Genomic DNA, 22,670 nt, shown 5'->3' on the forward strand with positions numbered 1-22,670 from the left:
GCTGGCCTACCCGGATTTCGCTTGGCCCACACAGCTTGCCTACACTGAAGAACACCGAACGGGTGAGTACGCAGCACCGCCCTAACGTTACTGTTCTTCATCCGAGATCGGTCCATCTTTGTTGTCGCCCTGAAGGAAGGAGTTAACCCTAACTAAGACCTGGAAACGGCGATTGGTCAGGAAGGCACGTTTCCCGACTAGCGTCTGTACAAGGCGACGTGCTCTGAGTCTTCTACGTGTAAGTAATGTTTCGCCGGACCAACCTCGGCCCGTCCACGGAGGAAAAGTCGCCGGAAGTCAGGTTGCGTCGGCCAATCAGAAACCTGCCACTGATGACAGGCGGCTCGTTTTCTCAATTGAGAACGCAACCAGCCTTCCGGTAATTTTGAATCTTTTCGGCGTTCAAGGTCGTGCGAGGTAGACTCACTTCGGTCCCTCGGCACAGTGGTTTAAAATGCTGTTTTAGGGGGAATAAGTAGATTTTTCAAAACTGTTTTGGAGGCATGCTGGGGGTTGGAAACGGACTATAATACTCCAATATAACGTAAAATAACGTTCATAGATTTTTAAATTGAGCCGGGAGCCACGGGGAAAGGTTTTATTCTAGTATTTTGTATTTTAGGCAATTTCACTTCATTTTCTTCCATTTTTCCGACCACCATTTTTTTCGGTAGGGCGATGGTACTGATAAGCTGGCGTCTTTTTCTCTTAGTTTCATCACTAGACAAAGGAAAGCAGCATATAGCACAACATTCCGTTTGCGCTTGGGCCCACGGTTGCGGTTTTTTGCTATAGATACGTTCAAAACCTTTATAAACACACTCCTTGAGTTTTGGTCATCTATGTGAGCGTATGTAGCTGAGTTATTGGTGCGAGGCGCTTCTCTTACATGTATATTTACATGTCCCGGCGATAACTTTTCCGCATACGTCCGCATCACGAAACGCAAGGGGACCAACACCACAAAAACGTGCCAAATTGATAAGTTTTGGGGTTAATCGCTTCTGGTGTGCACCATTCAAAATGAAAAAAACATTAGTGCGATTGTTTTTCGTCGTTTCAAATATTTTGTTTTTCTTGGTAACAATATGGTTTAATGCGACTCAGAAGTTAAAACTAAGTATTTTGAGCATTTTTTAGTTTTGCACTTTTTGTCAATTCTGTCATTTTTCTTCTAATTTTGCTATTTTTCCCATTATTTTAGGATTATAAATCCAATTTTTATCGGACCACCTTTTCCTTTGAACTGGTCTTTGCCTATTGTCTAAAGATGATTCAGTTCAATTCTGGTTGCATTTGGTCGCATGGGACGCTCGCTAGAACTTATTCCCCCGAAAATCGCATTTTAAACCACTGTGCTCGGGGAAAGAAAGAGTCCGGAAGTCGGGTCGCTTACTGAGTGGATGTTTCTGACCGGCGGACCCACCCGACTTCCGGTGTCTCTATCCTTTCTTTACGAAGGATCTGTGGATGCAGCGCGCTAGTCTTCAGTGCTCCGTAACCTGTGCGACGCACAGTGGGTCAGAACCCCTATTTCCGTGATCATAGGGTCAAAATTCAAAGTGACTTCGGACCCCATCCAACACCGATTCTCCACTTCAAAATGTCCACTGAACCCAAATCAAGCGTCGGTTCGGCGATAGGACGCATCGTATTTGAATGGCAGGGCTGCAAAGTCAGAATTTGTATCTATATTTTTTCATGATTTGGGGTAAATCGCACATTATCGCTTCCTCCCAGTTTGGATGCAAACCAATCCAGGTAACCTGCATCCCAGCACGGAACTTTAATTGATTCTGTGTAGAAAAGTGCCGTGAGTGAACCGGACCCGAACTTCGTCCGTCTAAGGGTTTTACAGACAACGCTTTTAAGCAAAATGTTGCCCAAAATGCCCAAATTCGACATAAATTGGAGGAAAAGTTATGTAACCCCCCTTTACCCCCCGACCATTTCAACTGGGATTGGTAGGTGGCGCATTCCATCCCAAATCGGCCACTTTTGTAGGTCACCATTTCGGATCACGATGAAAATTTTTTTGTGGGTAGACCTTATCAAAAAAACATTCTGTGCAAAATCTCAGCCAGATCGGTCGAGTAGTTCCTGAGAAAAGCGCCCTCAAAGTTTTAGTCAAAACTTCATTTAGGTGGTTTGAGCTAATTCGCACTTTTTCACGTTTTGGCCGATAACTCCGTCACTATTCAAGCTACGATGATTCCCGGAACGGTTTCTGAAAGGGAATACTGTGAGGATGCAGAAAATGTACTTAGATTTGAGATACGACTAGGTAAAGGTGGTGAAAAGTGCGAAAAATCGCAGAAAATTTTTTTTTTGGACCAATTTTCAGTGAGATTTCCGGCCTATGCCCATATCGTGAAAATCCAAACCGAATAGCGGAAATTGTAGTCCATACCATGCCCAAACACGCTACGATCTCGGAATTGTTGGGTGTGGGTCTAGTTTCGGAGCTGCAGCGACTTGAAAATTCGTAAAAATAGGTCAAATTCTGTTTTTGGCCAACGTGCACGCGGGCAGTGTTTTTTATTGAACAGGCTCCACGCGGCATGGGTAGCTTTGTTCAGATACCCCTTTTTGACCTTAGTTGAAGATTTAAGGTTCCCCATTTGAACAATGCAATCGATATTGTTCGAACAAGTGTCCTGGATCCACGAAAAACGAAAGCTAGGAACGCCTGCAGGGGGTAGGCAACCCAACTGGCTCGCCGTCCGGTCTTGCCTACTGCACAGGCGCTCGGGCCACTTCAGTCGGCCAGCTATGGCAGTGTCTTTCTCTCTCTCTACCCCCCCCCCCCCCCCGGCCATTCCGTCCATGGCAGTGTCTTTCTCTCTCCCCCCCCCCCCCCCCCCCCCCCCCCCCCGCGGCCATTCCGTCCAGGTAAGTGGGGCCGTCGACGGTGTCCGAGACCAAGGAACGGCTGGCTCTCCGTACACCAACGCAGCACAGGGCTCTGCAGACCGATTCCGAGGGTCGTTTTCGTCGGTCTGTCTCTCTCGCACCTATACGGCAGGGCACAGCCCGTGGGTGCGAGAGAGAGCGACGGAAACGACTCTCGGCCGATGACCGCGCCGGGCGTTTCGGGAGACGATCGGGAGAAAATTCGTATAAATAGGTCAAATTTTGTTTTTGGCCAAAGTGCACGCGGGCAGTTTTTTTAGAACAGGCTCCACGCGGCATGGGTAGCTTTGTTCAGATACCCCTTTCTGACCTTAGTTGAAGATTTAAAGGGTTTCCCCCTTTGAACAATGCAAACGATATTGTTCGAACAAGTGTCCTGGATCCACGAAAAACGAAAGCTGGGAACGTCTGCAGGGGGTACACTGCGAGAAAAGATCACGGTAAATCCTGTACTGATTACTTCAGACTTCACCATACTTTTTTTAAGGGGGCTCATACATGTTAAAAGCACTTTTCTAAAAAAAAATTTTGATGTAGACGGATTAAGATTTTACAATTTCTGTGTTAAAATCCTTTTAGATAATTGAGTAAGCTTCATTTTGGCTCAAGGGAAAGTGACTTTGGACATTTTTTAGAGATTTAGTCGAAACGTTTAAAATTTTGCTTCTCGTAAGATTTTGTTCGCATACTTGCTCAGATCTGTGGGGAAAAAATCAGGGAGACTCATCCCCAGTAGTGTCATAGAATTGACTACAATGGGCTTTATGTCTGCAATAGTTTTCGAGAAAAAAAATAAAAACAATTTTTTAAACAATTTTTTAAACAAATTTTTCAACAAAAAATTGTTTTTATTTTTTTTCTTGAAAACTATTGCAGATATAAAGCCCATTGTAGTCAATTCTATGACACTACTGGGGATGAGTCTCCCTGATTTTTTCCCCACAGATCTGAGCAAGTATGCGAACAAAATCTTACGAGAAGCAAAATTTTAAACGTTTCGACTAAATCTCTAAAAAATGTCCAAAGTCACTTTCCCTTAAGCCAAAATGAAGCTTACTCAATTATCTAAAAGGATTTTAACACAGAAATTGTAAAATCTTAGTCCGTCTACATCAAAATTTTTTTCTAGACAAGTGCTTTTAACATGTATGAGCCCCCTTAACAGGCAATACCGTACCTTTTTTTACAGGCAACACCGTACTTTCTTTACAGGGAATCCCGTACTTTTTTGCCCGGCAATCCCGTACTTTTGGTACGTATCAAAAAGGCAGGGTCGACATGAGCCCCATCCCGATTGAGCCCCGATGATCTGAGCCCCGGTCAGATCCCCGTTTGAGCCCGACTTGAGCCCTGACTCGAGCCCTGACTCGAGCCCCGACTGAGCCCCGATGGCCAGAGCCCCGATCTGAGCCCGGTTTGAGCCCCGACCTGAGACCCATTTGAGCCCCACGCAACAAAACTTCTATTTTTGAACTTTTTTAGTGGCGATTTTGCGTAATTTTGCAACTTTTTTGGCGCGGGGCTCATGTGGGGCTTAAATGGGGCTCAGATCGGGGCTCTGGCCATCGGGGCTCAGTCAGGTCTGGAGTCAAGGCTCGAGTCGGGGCTCGGCCGAGGCTCTGTCCGGGGCTCAGGTCCCCGGGGCTCAATCAGGACGGGGCCCATGTCGACCCTGCCATCAAAAACTGCTATCATTTTTTTCGGTCGGTTGACCCTCTTTTTCCAAGATCCTGATGAACGCAACTGCTGAAGTCCTGGACCCCCCTTCCGACCACTCGTTAAAAAGGTCTTGACGAGATCTATCGAGACGAGGGGGTATGCACTCGCGTAATAGTCGGTTCACTCTATCTCTGTAATAGCGTAATAGTCGAAATTGTCAAAATTTTATCAATTTTGGTGTGTTTTAGGCCGATTTTAGCTAAATTCCGATTAATTTGTGGTGTAATAGAGCGTAATAGTCGGTACACAGGTTCGGAGAGCGCATACCCCCTCGTATCGAGAGGTGCAATAAAAATTTTTTAGTCGATGTACGGAGAGCCAGCCGCGACTTGGTCTCGGACACCGTCGACGGCCTGCCTTACCTGGACGGGATAGCCGCGGGGGAAGAGGGAAAAGGGGGGGGGGGGGGGGTGGAGAGAGAGGAGAGAGAGGGAAAAACACTGGCCGACCGAAGTGGCCCGAGCGCCTGTGCGGTAGGCAAGACCGGTCGGCATACGGGCTAGCCCTGCAGGCGTTCCCAGCTTTCGTTTTTCGTGGATCCAGGACACTTGTTCGAACAATATCGATTGCATTGTTCAAATGGGGAACCTTAAATCTTCAACTAAGGTCAAAAAGGGGTATCTGAACAAAGCTACCCATGCCGCGTGGAGCCTGTTCAAAAAAAACTGCCCGCGTGCACTATGGCCAAAAACAGAATTTGACCTATTTTTACGAATTTTCAAGCCGCTGCAGCTCCGAAACTAGACCCACACCCAACAATTCCGAGATCGTAGCGTGTTTGGGCATGGTATGGACTACAATTTCCGCTATTTGGTTTGGATTTTCACGATATGGGCATAGGCCGGAAATCTCACTGAAAATTGGTCCAAAAAAACCAATTTTCTGCGATTTTTCGCACTTTTCACCACCTTTACCTAGTCATATCTCAAATCCAAGTACATTTTCTGAATCCTCACAGTTTTTCCTTTCAGAAACCGTGCGGGGAATCATCGTAGCTTGAATAGTGACGGAGTTATCGGCCAAAACGTGAAAAAGTGCGAATTTGCTCAAACCACCTAAATGAAGTTTTGACTAAAACTTTGAGGGCGCTTTTCTCAGGAACTACTCGACCGATCTGGCTGAGATTTTGCACAGAATGTTTTTTTGATAAGGTCTACCCACAAAAAAATTTTCATCATGATCCGAAATGGTGACCTACAAAAGTGGCCGATTTGGGATGGAATGCCCCAGGTGGATGCTGTAGATACTACGGGCAACCGGCCGTTCAACCGCACTTAGCCGCAATTTTTTTTTTTGCATCGATTTTTGAAAATAATAGCATTTTCAATACATAATTGGTTTTTGACGGTTATGTGTTTTTGCTACCCAATCGGCTTCAGCGCCTTCCCGCATCTGATTTATGTTGCTTCGTCTTGTTCAAACGTGTTTGAACGTGTCCATGCCTGTTCGGACGTGTTCAAGCGTGTTCGGACGTCTGAATGTGTCCAATTGGACTTAAGTTCAAACGTGTGTCCGAACACGTCTGAGCTTGTCCCAACATGTTCGAACGTGTTCAAACGTTTTCGAACGTTTTATCGGTACGCGTCGACGTTCTAACGTTGCGGTTAGTGGCGGTGTGTGTCGGGAATCCTCCCGTCTTGTTAAGTGAAAGAACTTGATACTGTTAAAACTCGTCGATACGTGTCGAAACAAGTCCAAAATTCACAATACGGGTTGGTACCGTTGAAACGACTCTGCGCTAAAACAAACTGTTCAGTGAGTGTTGGAACGTCTCAGGTTGCTTAGACGTGTCAACCCTTGTTGGTACTAGTCTACGCTCGATATAAGAATACACTCTCATTCCAGGAACGTGACATCACGTTGAAACGAACGCGACAAAGTGTCACGTTCGTTTGATCCGGTTTGAGCATTGTGTCACATTCGTTTGGATGTGTATCTACTAAAAATTAGCTTGTTCACATTCAAACGAATGTGACACAATGCTCAAACAAATGCGACATTTTGTCACGTTTGTTTCAACGTGATGTCACGCTCCTGGAATGAGAGTGTGCACTAGTTTGGGGTGCATTATTTATATCAGACACTAAATAAACCATACACCTTACACAAATACACAAAAAATCGTCAAAAACCTAAATTTTCACCGGATTTTAACGTTTTATTGACGAAAGATGCATGTTTTTGTTGTCTTGTGGTCCTGAAATTTTGCACAGCACCTGCTTATATCATAATCTATGCAACAGAATAGCAGTGTTTGCAATTTTGGGTTAATTGGATTTATACATTAGTCTAATATACCTTTAAACGACAATTATGCAAACCTGACTTTTTCCATCTCTAAAGGGACCTCTTAGGAAGCTTCAGTTAAAATTTGATCCAATTCGGTCGATAAACGGCTTTGCAGGAGGCCGTGATCACGAAAATAGGGGTTCTGACCCACTGTGCGACGGGGGAGAGATTGGACTGGGTGGCGGAACGGGGTCGGTGCAGCTGTGATGTGTTCATCCAGACAGGGGCTGTCCATTAACAAATAATACTAGGTATTTGAAAAGTTTATAATAATTTTTCAGTGTCCAAAAGACACTTTAACCCATTCCCTCACACAAGTCAAGGAGGTTTAGTTGCCGGCGCCAGTTCCCGTTGACTCTCCCTCTTGTTCTTCCATCGGCGACGACCAGAATGCTCTCTGACGTCACGCACTCGGGGCGTTCGGACGCACCCAATGTAGCGCAGCGTTACGCCGTTACGCTGGGCCAGACCCCTCACCCTCGGTAACAGCGTTACGGCACGCTTAATTTCTCATGTAAATACTTCAGTTATCCTCACTTACTGATTACGCTTATGAAATGTGTTCTCGTACTTAATGTAATGACCGTAACGTTACGCTGGCTTGGAGCCCCCGTCCTCCCATGTACCGCAGTGTTACGCTGAGGAGATATCCCCTCCCCCTTTCGCCCCTTGATTCAAAACGTAACAGGGTATTCCGCCTGACAGAGGAAAGGAACTGCAAGATGGCTGTCGCTACAACACCGCCAACCCTCACTTAGTTTCGGATTGTTCCTGGTCTGCGCGTGCGCTGAAAGCCCCGACCAGATCAATCTTAGGAAACAAGTGAGGGTAATTGTTATGTTCTCTGCGGCCATCTTGCAGTTTGTTCCCTTCCTCTTTCAGACGGAATACCTTATAGGGTACTTTCGTAGAATCCTGAACCGGAAGCAAGCAGACCAGCGGACGCCAAATTGGCCGGAAACTAACCTCTCTTCGGATCCAAAACTATGGCCGAGCTGTACAAATATTGCTCGCGAAACACATATGCACTGCAAACAAGTATCAAACGACTGTTTATGTTCAAGTGTGGCCGATACCTTTGACGAACGTCTCTTTCCCATGTCAGGTTTGGATCTACTTCCGCCAACATGCGTCTGTGTGCTTCCGGTTCAGGGATCTACGAAAGTACCCTATTGCTGGAAGAATAAAACACCTTGGCTTTTCTTGGCATTAGTTTTCATCTACTCATGTGCTTCCAAATGGATAACTTCATTACATCAAATTACTCGACCCAATTGTTAGCAGCTAAAGAGTTCAAGCAATTCCACCATACCCTCATGTTCTTCATAACACTGATGTTACGAAGCAAACGCTTTGTGGACTTTATTAGTTTTGTCGTTTTTCATCCAAGACCGTCTCTATCTTTGCAGTCGCAGTCGCCCTGACCCAAGGAAGGAGGACATCCTAGCCAAGGCCCTGCAAACAGCGAATCTCCAGGAAAGGCCTGTTTCTCGACTAGTGCCTCCACACGGCAACGAGCTCCGAGTCTTCTTCAAGTAAGTAATGTTTCGGAGGGCCAACGTAGGTCCCTCGACGCAAGCAAGTTGACCGGCAGCCGGGTCGCGTCGGCAAATCAGAATCCAGCCACTGATGACACGCGGCTCGTCTGGATAGGGCGCGAGGAACAGCGAACCGTCAGGGCACTGCAAAGAAACGTCCCCGGTGCTCGAGTGCCAGAGCGGCCGACGTTACGTAATGCAAATAGTAGCTGCGACACTGTATCCCTCGTTTGAAGCAAAGTTTGGGGTAGGATCAGAAAGTTTTTACTTCCGCCCAGAAGGAAGAGGTGCCCATAAGAATAATTTCTTCAATCGACTTTTATCAATATTCAATGACGTTCGTGCGCATTTATAGAGTTTTGCATGTCAAAAAATTGTTAAGACGAAATTGATGAAATGTTCATAATTCTAACAAAAGTGCTCATACGCTTTTTACTGCGCGCTAACGTCAATACGTTGATTAACCAAAACCAGGACGAGTCTGAGAGAGAGCACTCGATTGACCCGATTTGCCATACAATCGTTCCACGGTATTTCGCATGTTGCTCGTGCCTTGTTGGCGCCGCGACCCGACTTTCGGTCAACCCAAGCATTGCTTCGAAATACGACGCTAGGGTCAGCTGGGGTAATAATGGGACACGGGGTAAGATTGGGACAGCTAATTCTTAGTCAAGAATCGTCGGGGTGTCGTCGACTTGCATATTACGTCGTACACAAGCTGTATATTACTCGTACATTACTCTTATATAACTGCTAAAAGTCTATAAATTTTACCAAATAGGCTACTCAGATCATAGGTTGCACAACAAAATCGGCCTAAAAGCGGTAATATGGAATGTACATTACCATATATTACTTTATGACTTCGTACACGCGCGATGTGACTTGAGGACCCCTCGATTTCAGTACTTCTGCCGTAGCAAATGTTATTTTCTCAATAAAAACATCATATTTGGTATATGTTGTGCGTTCTAAAATGTCAAACCTTGACCAAGAATCAGCTGTTGTTCCATTTTCCCCCGTGACCCACAATTACCCCAACTGACCCCAAGGCCTTCAGTTTCTTCGTAGTTTCGAAGCAGAAGTCTAGTTGAGATTATCCATTTTTCAGTATTACTGTAAATGCGGGTAATTTGGACCACAGTGGGTAATGTGGACCAGCCCCGACATTCTTCTCTGCGGTCGGTGCTGCCGCCTAGCGGAGGCCTCGAAAACAATTACTGGCAATAACAACCGAACTTGCATGAACCGTGGCTCAAATTATGCCAATGAGACGGTGCTCCCAGACTCTAATTGAGATATCAGCTCGATTTACAGCAAATTTGAAGAAACTCATTTTTTAGCGTTTTTGGACTTTTAATGATAAACTTCAGTTGTGCAGCATTAACTACAAATAATGCGGCCGTTTCTGGTATTTATTCTTGTTTCCTCATGTTTTTAGACTACGTCTGTCGAAACTTGCCTCTCACAATCGAGTAATTGATGACTTATGAGGTTAAAAGTGAAAAATTGTAACTTTGCAGGGTAATTTGGAAAACGTTAAATGGCAGATACTGAGAAAAAATCAAAGTGTTTTGTCTTCGAAATCAAAATTTAAAAAAGTTTATATACATTGCTTGTCGCGGTTTTCAATACATACGGCGCAGGAGCGGTTTTAATGTCAAATTCCACAATGTTTCACTTTTATCAAAAAACCCTATTTTGATGGCGCAGGAGCCCTTACCGCGAGATTCAAGTAAGGCGCCCAAGACCAACACACTCCGAAAAGCTTTTACGAGTCTTTGAAGCCAATTGGAAACCCAAATCACCCTTCATAGCTGAAAAATTTTGGGAGTGGCCCATGTTACCCCACACTAGGGGGCAATACGGACCTCTCTTTGCTCAACTGTTACTCTGCAAAGATGCAGGATAATAATATGCCGTTTGGGCCAAAACCCGCGGGAAGGATGGTAGATAATATAATTAAATTGGCAAGACCGTAGCACCTTTCAGTTTTCTGTTGTTCTAAAATAACCTCAAAAAGTGGTCCATATTACCCACAACTTCGGTACTGCGTTTCAGAATGTCCCGCGAGCGTGAGCCCCGTCACCGCACGGCTGGATCGTCGGCGTCCGTGCGTGCTCCACGCGGTGTCTGCAATGGAAAGAAGCGTCTGGAGTGTCCAGTGTGCGAGAAGCAGTTTGCCTTTGGATGTCAACTAGAAACGCACCTTCGGATTCACACCGGGGAGAAGCCTTTCGAGTGCCCAGTTTGCAGGAAGAAGTTCAATCGAAATGGACATCTTGAAGGACACCTTCGTACCCACACCGGAGAGAAGCCTTTCGAGTGCACAGTTTGCAAGAAGAAGTTCACACAAAGTTCTTATCTGAGAAAGCACCTTCGCACCCACACCGGGGAAAAGCCATTTGAGTGCACAGTTTGCAGGCAGAGATTCACTCAAAGTGGAAGTCTCAGAACGCATCTTCGGATCCACACCGGGGAGAAGCCTTTCGAGTGCTCGGTTTGCAAAATGAAGTTCACTGTAAGTGGAAGTCTCAGAACGCACCTTCGCACCCACACCGGGGAGAAGCCTTTCGAGTGCACAGTTTGCAAGAAGAAGTTCAATGAAAGTGGAGATCTTAGAAAGCACCTTCGCATCCACACCCGGGAGAAGCCTTTCGAGTGCACAGTTTGCAAGAAGAAGTTCACACAAAGTTGTAATCTGAGAAAGCACCTTCGCACCCACACCGGGGAGAAGCCTTTCGAGTGCACAGTTTGCAATAAGAAGTTCGCTCGAAGTGAACACCTTAGCGAAAACGTCCACATTCACACTGGGAAGAAGCCTTTCGAGTGCACCGTTTGCAAAAAGAAGTTTGTCCAAAGTGGACAGCTTCGAACGCACCTTCTGACGCACACCAAGGATACGCATCGTGAGTGAATAATTTCGACGACCTTAATTTTAATGACATTATTCATACGGCGCATCATTTATGCTAGTTTATTAAATCAATAATTCTGTTTGAATGAATGGTCGAAGTGCGCTGTAGCCATTTATTTAATCAATTCTGGTTGAAAGAACGTGGGAACTGCTCTGTAGTTATTATGGTCAGAATTCCTGCGGCTCTTTTTTGTTCTTCGTACGGGTGTAACTAGGGCTATTTGACCAATACTCACTGTTAACATCAAGTCCAAGCTGTTTATGGTCCTTGTGAGGAGGCCTAATCGTTCCGTGCAATTTCAATGATTGAAGGTATTGACATTTCCCATAAACATGTGTTATTCAAAATTTGCTGGTGACCTTTTGGAAAAATGCTTTAGTTTTTAGATTTTAGGTTCACTTTCAAGTCAATTGTGCTACCCGAGAGAGCTGCTTAACTTCGAACTTGTCATCAGAAGCCCTTCAAGCACTTGGTGGAGGTCAAGCTCCTGTTTCAACATTGCTGAGACGATCGGGTAAATTAGGTTTATTTTTTAAGGGCGTGATGAGTCTCTTGAAGCTCAGTGTTTTGTTTTGAATTGTTTCGCATTGAAACATTGTTTTGAAAACATTAAACTTGATTCGTATTTTGAATTTCATGAAGATGTCTTGATGATCTGGACCCTCTCCTCAGTTCTTTCGAAACATACAAGCAGGCTTAACGGACAAGGCATGGTCGCACCGTATCTGTCTCTTTTGTCTTTATTCCCTGGACGTAAGAAGTGGTACTCCAGGCAGCATAACTCCCGCCAACATGTATCACATTAGTATGATGTCCAACAGCAAACGACACAGAGCCCATTCGACAGTAATTTTTTTTCTTGCGTCTTAAGATTTGCACTCGGATGAAGCTGACACACGCAGTCGCCGGATAGATTCTATTGCCGACATCAAGGTGCGCTTCTTGACGCCTCTACCTGGTGACCCCGTGCTTGAGTTGAGCATGTCCACCAGTGGCTGGTCTCCTTGCAATGCACGCAAATTTCCTAAGACGTGCAGCCACGGCGCAGACCGGTGCAAGCTGTCAAAATTCCGGACGCGTTTTGAGCTCCAGAGTCACTAATCGGGGCTCGAACGAAACGTGTGGCCCCACCAATGGATTGCTCTCCGAAGGAGGAATCCATTGGTGGTGTTACACGTCCGGTTCGAGTCCTGCTAAGCTGTACTCTACAAATTAAAGAGTGTACATAGTATGCTCTAACTGGAGCATGCCTGCAAGCACGCTCCAGCTAGAGCATGCCTGCCAAGCATGCACTAACTAGTGCATACATGCCATGTACACGCTAACTGAAGCACGCATCTAGTGCATAAGGGATAGGGATTTGCCTGCATCAGGAAGCGTGTACATGGCATGTATGCACTAGTTAGTGCATGCTTGGCAGGCATGCGCTAGCTAGAGCGTGCTTGCAGGCATGCTCCAGTTAGAGCGTACTATGTACACTCTTTGATTTGTAGAGTAGAGCTCAAAACGCGTCTAGAGCTTTGACCGCCTGCGCTGGTTTTCTGGCCCACTGAGCGCGGGCACCGACTTCCTTGCGATGGATCCACGTGTGAGACAGAGATCCGACCTGTCTGAAGTCCCTAGCCAAGGACATAATGTGGCTCGGGAATGTCGTCACTGAAACGAGGGCGTACACTTCGTGGAATCGAGCACAGACTGCTACGCTGTATTTGGGCGGCATTCCACGAACCGCACGGCATTGAAGTGCGTTAATGTGGTCACATCTCGCCGCAGTGTTAAGCTTCACTGCAAAGCGGTGGTATGTTTGCCTGCCACAAAATTGGCAAGCCGTTTTGATGCCAAAAATTGGTCAGTGTTGTCGGAAATCTTCAATGGCTGGCCAAAGTTTGGCTAGCTGCGGAAGGGGTAGGCCAAGCTTTGCAATTTTTGGGCATTGAAAACGGCTTGCCATTTTTTTGTGGCAAGCAAACTTACCACCGGCTTTGCAGTGTTACGTGTATCACGCGTAGCACAAGGCTTGTGTGTACTTGTCACATTACGCGAGTGCACATCCCCTCGCCTCGAGCGCCGATCCAGAGACGGCAGGAGGACCACACATGCACAGCCGGACTTCAAGATAACCGCCTGAACGGTACTCAGTCCACGCGTGAGAGTCTTACACAATTTGGCGTGGCGGGAAGGACGTCACTGCAAAGAATTCCGTGGTTTGGTGCGGAAAATGTACGGAAAAATGGGGTACGGAAAAGGTGCGGACCTTCCGTACTGGTTCTCTGTGGTCTCCATAAGGATCTCATGTAAACTGGTACGGAAAAAAATGTACAGAACTTTCGTGGTTGGCAAGGTACGGACGGTCCAGGTTAAAAATTGACCAGACACGTTCCGTCCCTTTTCCGTCCTTTTTTCTACCACTCTTGTAAGTGTGGTAGACGGTTTGTCCGGCACTTCCTGCTCTTGCACCGAGAATCCAAGTGCTTTAGCGTCAATTGGTGCAATGCGCGCCCTGGGGCGGTCTGCGAGGGCAAGGGTTCACCGGACCTAGCCGGCGGCTCTTGCCCTTGATAATACATTCACAATCTACATTTCTATGACTATATATAAAAAAATTTACAGTGTAGAGGGGGGGGGGGCGATCTTCGAGGCCACGCCACCGACCTGCTGACGGTGCGTCCGTCGGCCAGTGCAGTGCTGACCGTGCACTAAAGGCCGTGCTCGCGGGGCGCTGGGCCTTCGCCGTTGGCAGTGTGCCTCCGGCGTCGGTGCAGGCAGGTCGTTGCTGCTGCGTGCGGGGCAGCCGCGCGTCTCTCGAAGTCCGTCTTCTTCGTCGCCCAGCTGGAGCCGTTGTTGGGGTTGGTGGGCACGCGCGGGGGCCGTACGTCTTGAAGCGCCTGGAGGGAAGGCAACCCGCGGGGCTCCAGTGCGCCCGGACACGGTAGGTTGCTTACCCGGAAGGGGCGCTTGACACCCGGAACCTGCATTAGGTCGGGAAGGGCGCCCAGTCCGAGCTGGGTGCGCTGAACACCTTTTAAGGGGGCACACCAGTGAAAATGCAGAGGCTTCGTAAAAACGTTATTCTGAGTAAAGTAACGAAGGAAATGGTTGAAATTTTATTCTGAACTATAAAATATGTCAATTTAACCAAAAAAGTACACGGCAGCCAGGAGCGGCGACGGGAAGGGGGGGGTGGGCGCCATCTTCATTTTTCGGTGACACGGCTCCACTTTGCCCAACTTTGTGAAGCCCTCGATTCAGCCAGAAACATGGGGTTTCAAAATTTCTCATCAAGACACATGTGGCTATCGTGTGAACCACGGACATGTCGGAAACACAAATCTAAATATGTTTTATTGAGAAGCAAAAAAATAAACTAATTTTTTGACCATATTTTTCACGTTTCCGTGTCTGTGGCTCAGGCCCTGTACGTGCTACGACCATATCCGAGGTTCACACGATAGCGGCAAGTTTAAGGAACATTTTGCCGCAAACCGCACTCAATTATTTCAATTTTTGCGCCCGAAATCGTGGGCACTAGGTCCAAAAATGGGGTTTCGAGAAAACGACGTTTGAAGTGAAACTACGATTTACACGCATTATTCCTCATTACGGACGCAATTTATGACATATTTGAGTTCGGTTTGCGCCAAAATATTCCTTTTTCCAACTGCGTTTCGATGGTTCGAGGGTTTTGTCATTGGACTTCAAGTGAAACACCTGAACGTCAACAATTGAGGTAAAATATGCAAAAATAGTTACCTTTTTAGGAACTTCAAAAATGTGCCCAAGCCAAAGTAATTGGAATTTTGAGGTGGGGTTTGCGGCGTTCGACTCGGAATGAATAGCAGAAAAATAAGATCAAATAAAAAAGAAGGCCAAAATTTGACGATTTTCACTGGTGTGCCCCCTTAACTGTGAAAAAGGGTGTTGCAGGGGTCCACTGAAATGGTTCGTTCTCGAGAACGGTTCAAAACGTATTTAGTGGTCAACATTTCTGATCAGAGGAACGTTCAAGGTAAGTTTTAATTAAGTTTATTGTAAAGTGAAAAAAGTGGCTACATCACATTTTGAACTTGTGTCCGCGGGAAAAGGATCATATACAGGGTGAGTTTTCTCAATGTGTCAATAATTTGTAGGTAGTTTGGGCACCCCAAGGGGATCATTTTCTTCCAATGAACTAGTGGGCGCAAACGTCTAGGTACGGAGATAATTGGTGCTTTGTAATTGGCCTTCGCGCCTGCGAGGTAGGCACCCGCTGCCACTGATGGGCGCAGGACCTCACGTGGGGGTGTCGCGGGTCTAGGAGGGTAGCTTCGAGTCTCGAAGGGGTGCGGCGGACCTTGCAAATGTCTTTTGGGAGGGGTTGCCGCGGGTCTCAAGGGGCTGTCATGGTGGCCCCCGTTACAGTGGATCTCACGGCTGTCTTTGCGAGGGTGGCAGGATTCTACGGATACTTCCGCGAGGTAAGTGGCACTCCCGCGAGTACTGCTAGTCCCGCGACACCCCCTCGACAGGTCCTGCCACCCTCAGTGGCACCGGGTGGCTACCTTGTAGGCGCAAAATCCAAATTCAAAACACCAATTATCTCCGTATCTAGACGTTTGCGCCCACTAGTTCATTGGTGAAAAATGGTCCCCTAGAAGATGCCCAAACTGCCTGCAAATTATTGACACATTGAGAAAACTCACCCTGTATGTTTCATATATGGTACATATATGAGTATATATGATTCATAGATGGTACATATATGAGTGTATGTGATTCATATATGACGAGACACACGCCATATATGAAAGTCCATCCTCCATATATGTATCATATATGTATTTTTATATCATATATGCAGAAATTTGGTTCATATATGTTTCATATATGTTACATATATGATATTTCTAGGCACATATGATCCACGAAGCGGAAGAAGGGGTTAAGTCGAGTTGATTCAGTGACCTCTTATCAGTCTATCAAGTAAACATGAGCGAAAATTTGGTCCAAAAATAAGTGTGGTGAGACACGTCCCATCCTCTTGCGTCTATTTTTAGATGGCATTTCCCCCCCTGTTCTTCCACCTGCAAGGTTTAGGCCTTGCAAAAGTGCACGGATTCAACTCGACTTACCCCCTTCTTCCGCTTCCTGGATCATATATGACTTTTTTAACGGTCATATATGGCAATATTGTCACATATATGGCCCATATATGACCCGTTCAGCTTCATATATGAAGTCCCTAGACACATATATGAGGATTTCATCATCATATATGAAAATGTTCTTGTCATATATGTACAATATATGACCAGTTCCACTTCATATATGGTGTTCCTAGATACACATATGAGGATTGCATCATCATATATGAACATGGTCTGGTCATATATGTACCATATATGTACCATATATGACAATGTCTAGGTTCGCGGCCGTCCACATCATTTATTTTCTAAGTCCCACCATATATATTTCATATATGAGACATATATGTGACATATATGATATCGACCAGCTCTAGAAGGTCTCCGTCACAGAGCCCTGGTCCTGCCAGGAAGCGTCGTAGCGTAGTAAGTAAAGCAACCGCCTGTGGAATCAAAGATCGCTGGTTCGAAACCTACTCCGTGACGTTTTTTTACGGCCATTCTTTCAGTTCTTTTGTTGTAAAATGCATAAGTACTTGATCTGGAACCTTTCACACTCTGAATTTAGTATCAAATGTTCAATTTTTTATTGATTTATGATAATTAAGTCATATATGACTCATATATGCAATATAACATATATGAACTAAATATGAAAACTTATATGATTCACATTAATAGGTCATATATGTATCATATATGATTTTAATATGTTTCATATATGCAACATATATGAATCATATATGCCCATCATATATGGACCATATATGATCATTTTCCCGAGGCGCCTCGGGAGGCGATGCCCTTGCATGGCGAGCCACTGGTTCTTGTCTTTCTGAATACTTAGGCTCTTCACTCGGCGATGGCTGACGTTTAAGTACTGTTTCCGGTTCCAGAATCTTCCTATTCATTTCACTTGACGCTCTGGTGGAAAAGTGGAACTCGAAAGGGAGTGCAAAGGATCAATAGTCGGCGTAGTCGCTGGTAGGTGCACCTTTAGCGCAAACTTATGTTTGGATCAAGTGTAGCCAATGAATCTTTACACGGAAGAAAAAGAACGCGCAGATGCTGTGATGAGGGCTTACTTTTCATCTTTTCCTTCCGTTTCAAGATTCGCTGGATTAAGGTACGCCTGTCGACGTTACGCTAGAAGTAAAGCATACACTTTAAATTCCACCTCAGGAGGAAGCTGAGCGGATGAGCTTGTTACGGTTGACGCAAAGTGCCAAGCGTAATCCGATTGCACTTTCTTTTCACATTCACGTCCACGTGAGGACCTTTTCGCCGTACTGACTGGACTATCACGTCTTGGCTCACAGCGCTGGCCTAAATTGAACAGCATAGTACGGACCAGTTCGCACCATCACTGGTATTCAATCGTTGTCGTCGTTTTCCACTCCAGACCGGCTCCGTCTTTGCAGTGGCAGCCCACCTGACTGAAGGAAGGAGGATCTTGACCGAGAAGGACGAACGGCGCGTCTTCAGGAACGGCACGTGTTTCCACCAGCGTCTCTACGCGGCGACGTGTTCCGAGTCCTCTACATGTAAGTGATATTTCGCCGGACTAAACTCGATCTCTCGACGTAAGCGAATTCACCGGAAGTCGGGTTGCGTCGGCCAATCAGAAATCTGCCACCGATATTGTGCGGCTCGGATTCCGAATTGGCGATGCGACCCGACTACCGGTGAATTTGTCTCTATCGGGTTGCGAAGAAGATCCGCCTGGATCCTTCGGAGTAAGGAAATAGGTCGGAAGTCGAGTCGCCTATCCAGTATCAGAGGCAGCGCTTGCGGAGTGGATGTTTCTCATCGGCCAGGGGGTGGCAACGGCCTAGGGAGAGCGTGAAGCGATGCTCGCGCCGTCAGTGCAGAGGTTGCGCACTTGTTCGAGATTATGAAACCCAGACTGTGTTTTTCGAAACGCTTTGCACTGATGGAAACGGCTTGAAATTTAGGGTGCATTAGGCTAATTGCTCTTCCCGAAACTCCCCCCGTATCTAATATTAAGGTGCAGTAAAAACACCAAAAAAACACAAAAATCATAAAATTGAGGAAAAAACTCGAATGCGCCATGTTGATGTAAATGATTTCGCCCTTGTGTTCGGTTGCATAGGAAGTATCGGGCAGTCTACTAGGCCTAATGCACCCCAAATTTCGTGCTCTTTTGATCTGTGCAAAGCGTTTTGCAATCAACGGGCTAGATCTTACAATCGAAGCAAAATAAGTAACCCCTGCACTTACTCGCGCTTGGCTTCACGCGCTTCCTAGGCCGTTGCCGCCCCCTGCATCGGCCGACGCGACCCGACCTCCGGCGTTTCTATTCTTTTTTTTTCTTTTTTTCCCCGAAGTATTTTATATGGATGCAGCTCGTTAGCCTTCACTGCTCTGTTGCACGTGTGATTGGGGAGAGACGCACGATTTTATTTACTAGGGGTACGCGCCGTTTAGTGTGGGCGCGTAGTGTGGCTGAGCGATGCGAGTTTGTGCACTTCGGACTTTGCTTAAATAGACGAAATGCGCAGTTTGTGGGCTCATATTGAGTGGAATGTAGGTCTGAGGTATAACTGGAAGTGATTTTCGTTATCAGCACACAAAAAAATGTTGGGATCAACGTCAAACTCGATTCCGAAATTTTGGTCCAAAATTGATCAAAATTCGGTAATGCGTGAGTCTGGGAAAAATTTGGAGGTGATTTTTGAGTTCAGCACACCAAAAACTGCAGGAAACAATATAAAACTCGATTTGAAAATTTTGGTCCGAAACGACCTAATTTGGGATGAAAATAGAAGTCTGGAGTCGAAATGGAGGTGATTTTCGTTATCAGAACACTAAAAACTGTTGGAATCAACATCAAACTCAATTCAAAAATTTTGGTCCAAATTTGGTCAAAATTAGGTAAAGCGTGAGTCTGGGAAAACTTTGGAGGCCATTTTTGAGTTTAGCACACCAAAAACTGCAGGAATCAATATAAATCTCGATTTGATAATTGTGGCCCAAAATGACCTAATTTGGGGTGAAAATACAAGTCTGGAGTAGAAATGGAAGTGGTTTTCATGATCAGCACCCCCAAAAACTGCAAGAATCAATAATAGATTCAATTGAAACGTATTGATATAAAACAGGTTAATTATGGGTAATGTACGGGTCTGGGTTGGTCTTCATGGATCACCCTTTGTCGTCACCAATTCCCTAATGCCACACCAATGCGATTCCTTCAGTCGAGTAACATTCCATTGCCAGCATTGAATCGCTTAATTGACTTCTTGTCTGCTTGAGTCACTATTCGATGTATCTTTTTCTTCAAACTAATGAATTCACAAATTTATTAGTTATATTTGAGAAGCCCTTTGTCATTCTTTCATTTTAAACAAGTGAATTTAATAATAAAGACTGGAATATGTAATCATAGTTTATATGAAGTGACTCAGTTTTGGGCAGGCTGATCTGAAGCATTCGACGGGGACCAAGTTTTGTCAAATTCAGTGAATCGTCTCATGAAGTACAATGCAGAGGCCACTTGTTGCTCAATACGCCAACATAATTTATCTTGTTCATGTCTCGTGATATTTTATCTTTGGAGTAAAAGATGACAGTATGGTATTAACATTGGGCATTGGGCTTACGCTCAGAGAGCCAGCTTTTAAACCATTACCAATACTTAGTTCCAGTTGTTGGACACAAATTTTGGTGAAGTGGGAGAAATCGTCTCATTAAAGTAGTACATCAGTTACAAACAAAGTATTAAAAAAGTTCCCCATTTGATCCATATCGATAGAAAATCATGCGCTGAAGTCAGTGTTACCAAACAAAATGCTCCTTCCTGAACTCGTTTCTGAGATAAATGCAGTCAAAGTTGGGATTTTTAACATGGGTCTTATGGGGAATGGGTCTAAAAAACATGCTAACGTTTACTTTTGGCACATAAGGAGTAATAAGAAGGCAATGAAAAACTATAGTTAGATAAAAAACACTACATAGAATCAAAATCCTTCCAGAAAAACGAGGGTCCCTGTCCATAGATGAGAACTACAGAACAAAGAATGTCCGAAAAATGCCCTCTTTTGGGTCAAAACGCGACTTTGGCCGTTTTCATAGTTGAATTGGTCAAAACCCTGTAGGGTTACATCAAAATTGCATATAACTTAAAACAGAGTTTGGAGATTTATCTGTAACTTGATGCAAAGCTCAGAGCATTACGACAAATTTCAATTTCAAAAATTTTTGGCGGGAAGCCCTAGCTGATGTACTACTTTAAATCAGATTACCAAGTCACCTAACGCTCAAAACCTGAATCGTCTCATTGCACCCAATATCAATTCAAAATTTGCTAGCACTAAATAGATGGATTATTTATTGCACTAAATACATCTATATATGGTTTCTTTTAGTCAATAGATGTTAGAACTAGAATATTTATGTTAGCTTGAAGCATTGCAATAGAATGTCATTTCCCGAGTCAAACCAAGACATTTAACATGTCACCTAATTAAAACAGAAGTTATTCATGCATTTACCTGATTTGATTTACTATGAAATTTAAAAATAAGGATAGTATCAGAGAGAATAAAATCAGTAGATGCACACAAAGGCAAAGAAAACATTCTAGTTAGAATCCACAACTACACTCACACAGTGCACTGACCTGAAGGCAGATTCCCCTGTGACGGGGAAGGGGGAGAGGGGTACGAAACACGCAATCCATTCTCACATTCATTTTTCGTATTTTCCTCTGTTGACACTCCGGAAGGGTTTTAATCATTCTAGAACGTTGAAAAACTAACTCAGAACCTATTTGAGAGCCCTTTTGCTCTTCAGTTTGTTTTATTTGCAGAAGTGCCGTCCCGTCTTGCAGACGCTTGCAAGCGCGGCAGCAGGTATGAGAAATTGGTCAGCCACACACTGCTACCAACCTAACAACGCTAATAACCGAGTTCAAAACGATGTTTTGAATATTTCAAACGATACTAAACAACGCACGGTCAAAACGAAACCTGGGATTCCCAGGAGCCCTATGTTATAAGGTATAGGAGTTCCCAGGAGATTCCTGGGATTCCCAGGAAGCGTTTTTACCGTGCGATTTGAAACAAACTCGTGTTGGGGGGAACTAAGACGACGTTAAATACGAAATGTTGGAACTATACCCCCTGTAGTTGCTGAGAATCGTTGGTGAGTACAAAGTCACAGACAGACAGACAGACAGACAAAACGCCAAACTGCTGGCATCACGTCCTATCACATTTAAGTCTCTCAGACAAAAACTATTAGTAGTATCGGGCTGAAATTTGGAGGGGTTGTTCTTGGAGGCTGCCCCCAGCCACCGAAACGATTGTTTTTCGCACAGCACCTCATGTGGCTCGTACAGAAGCATAAAATGGTCAACAACGTTTTTAGGGGGGTGGGGGCGTTCAAGGGGGTGGGGGTCAAATTTAACACCTGCAAAGTGAAGTCCTCCCTAACAGGTAACTACCCACAAAATTTGAACTCAATCGGTCCAGCGGTTTAGGCGCAGTGAAACCTAAAATGTTAGCCTCATGACGACCCCCCTCCCCCACCCCCAGCCCCTTCCCCCCGGCCGCCCGGAGGACAGACGCACGACCAGCCGCCTTTCGGCGCCCCCAAACACGGCAAGGGCTTCGCTAACGCTCAGCCAATAATCGGACGCGAAGATTCCCGTGGACAAATTTTAGGGACAATATTGCATCCCAAGTGGAAATGTTTCTAAGCGTTTCCAAATGTGCACTTAGTCGTCCATGGCTTTTACGTCATAGTATGTATTAGTGTTTGCAACTTTGTCCATCGGTAGAACTCATCACTTTGCCTCCAGACCTTTGGAACGAAAGAAATCTATGGCTCGTGATCATATTTGGTTCATTTTCTAGAGACTTTTTCATGGACTTTCTTTTGAACCTTGTTATGGACATACTTGTCCACCTCTGCCAACAATTTAGCGCTTAGATTCTGTACAAAAAGCGTTCCAAATTTATGTGGACATATTTTTCTTTGCCCTGTTTAAAAATGGTTGTACAGTAACAGTCAGAGGACAGAAAATATAGTTGTTCCAAAACATAGTACGTTAAAGGAAGCAAAGCGAAAGAAATTTTGTTGAATCTAGTAAGTGACAATTTGTCAAAGAATAACAAAATTCTTGTTATCACCATTAACGATACACT

The 22,670-nt window shown here is 45.2% G+C and overlaps 2 protein-coding genes across 57 annotated transcripts in view; both read left to right on the top strand.

Moving 5' to 3' along the window:
* LOC117651736 (gastrula zinc finger protein XlCGF8.2DB-like) overlaps window positions 1-22,670 on the top strand; it is a 51,896-nt gene that overhangs the window by 26,119 nt on the left and 3,107 nt on the right. For 7 of the 39 annotated variants that reach the window (XM_034396230.1, XM_034396255.1, XM_034396284.1 and 4 more), the window contains one exon: window positions 17,922-18,044. The exons of 15 other annotated variants lie outside the window; for them this stretch is intronic. The gene's annotated coding sequence lies outside the window, so the exon portion shown is untranslated. 17 more of the 39 variants (XM_034396095.1, XM_034396140.1, XM_034396078.1 and 14 more) reach the window with 13 other exon arrangements.
* Window positions 42-12,014, top strand: LOC117651417 (gastrula zinc finger protein XlCGF8.2DB-like). Of its 18 annotated transcripts, none has more exons than XM_034395530.1 (3): window positions 42-62; window positions 8,331-8,456; window positions 10,521-12,014. In XM_034395530.1, exon 3 carries the CDS (start codon window positions 10,522-10,524, stop codon window positions 11,374-11,376), a length of 855 nt encoding a protein of 284 aa, XP_034251421.1. In that variant the 5' UTR covers window positions 42-62; window positions 8,331-8,456; window position 10,521; the 3' UTR covers window positions 11,377-12,014. The 18 variants fall into 18 exon arrangements, with proteins under 18 accessions (XP_034251421.1, XP_034251413.1, XP_034251449.1 ...); XM_034395522.1 differs by lacking the exon at window positions 42-62 and adding an exon at window positions 217-238; XM_034395558.1 differs by lacking the exon at window positions 42-62 and adding an exon at window positions 6,121-6,209.

This window comes from Thrips palmi, unplaced genomic scaffold (assembly GCF_012932325.1).
Source record: "Thrips palmi isolate BJ-2018 unplaced genomic scaffold, TpBJ-2018v1 HiC_scaffold_10, whole genome shotgun sequence".
Classification (NCBI taxonomy): domain Eukaryota; kingdom Metazoa; phylum Arthropoda; class Insecta; order Thysanoptera; family Thripidae; genus Thrips; species Thrips palmi.

What these genes read in the sequence shown, in the direction of transcription:
- LOC117651417 (XM_034395462.1), top strand. Translation starts at nt 7,312, where the DNA reads ATGCTCTCTGACGTCACGCACTCGGGGCGTTCGGACGCACCCAATGTA. An exon ending in GGCCAGACCCCTCACCCTCG is followed by an intron (nt 7,404 to 8,330) that starts GTAACAGCGTTA and finishes CTATCTTTGCAG; the next exon opens with TCGCAGTCGCCCTGACCCAA. An exon ending in GAGCTCCGAGTCTTCTTCAA is followed by an intron (nt 8,457 to 10,520) that starts GTAAGTAATGTT and finishes ACTGCGTTTCAG; the next exon opens with AATGTCCCGCGAGCGTGAGC.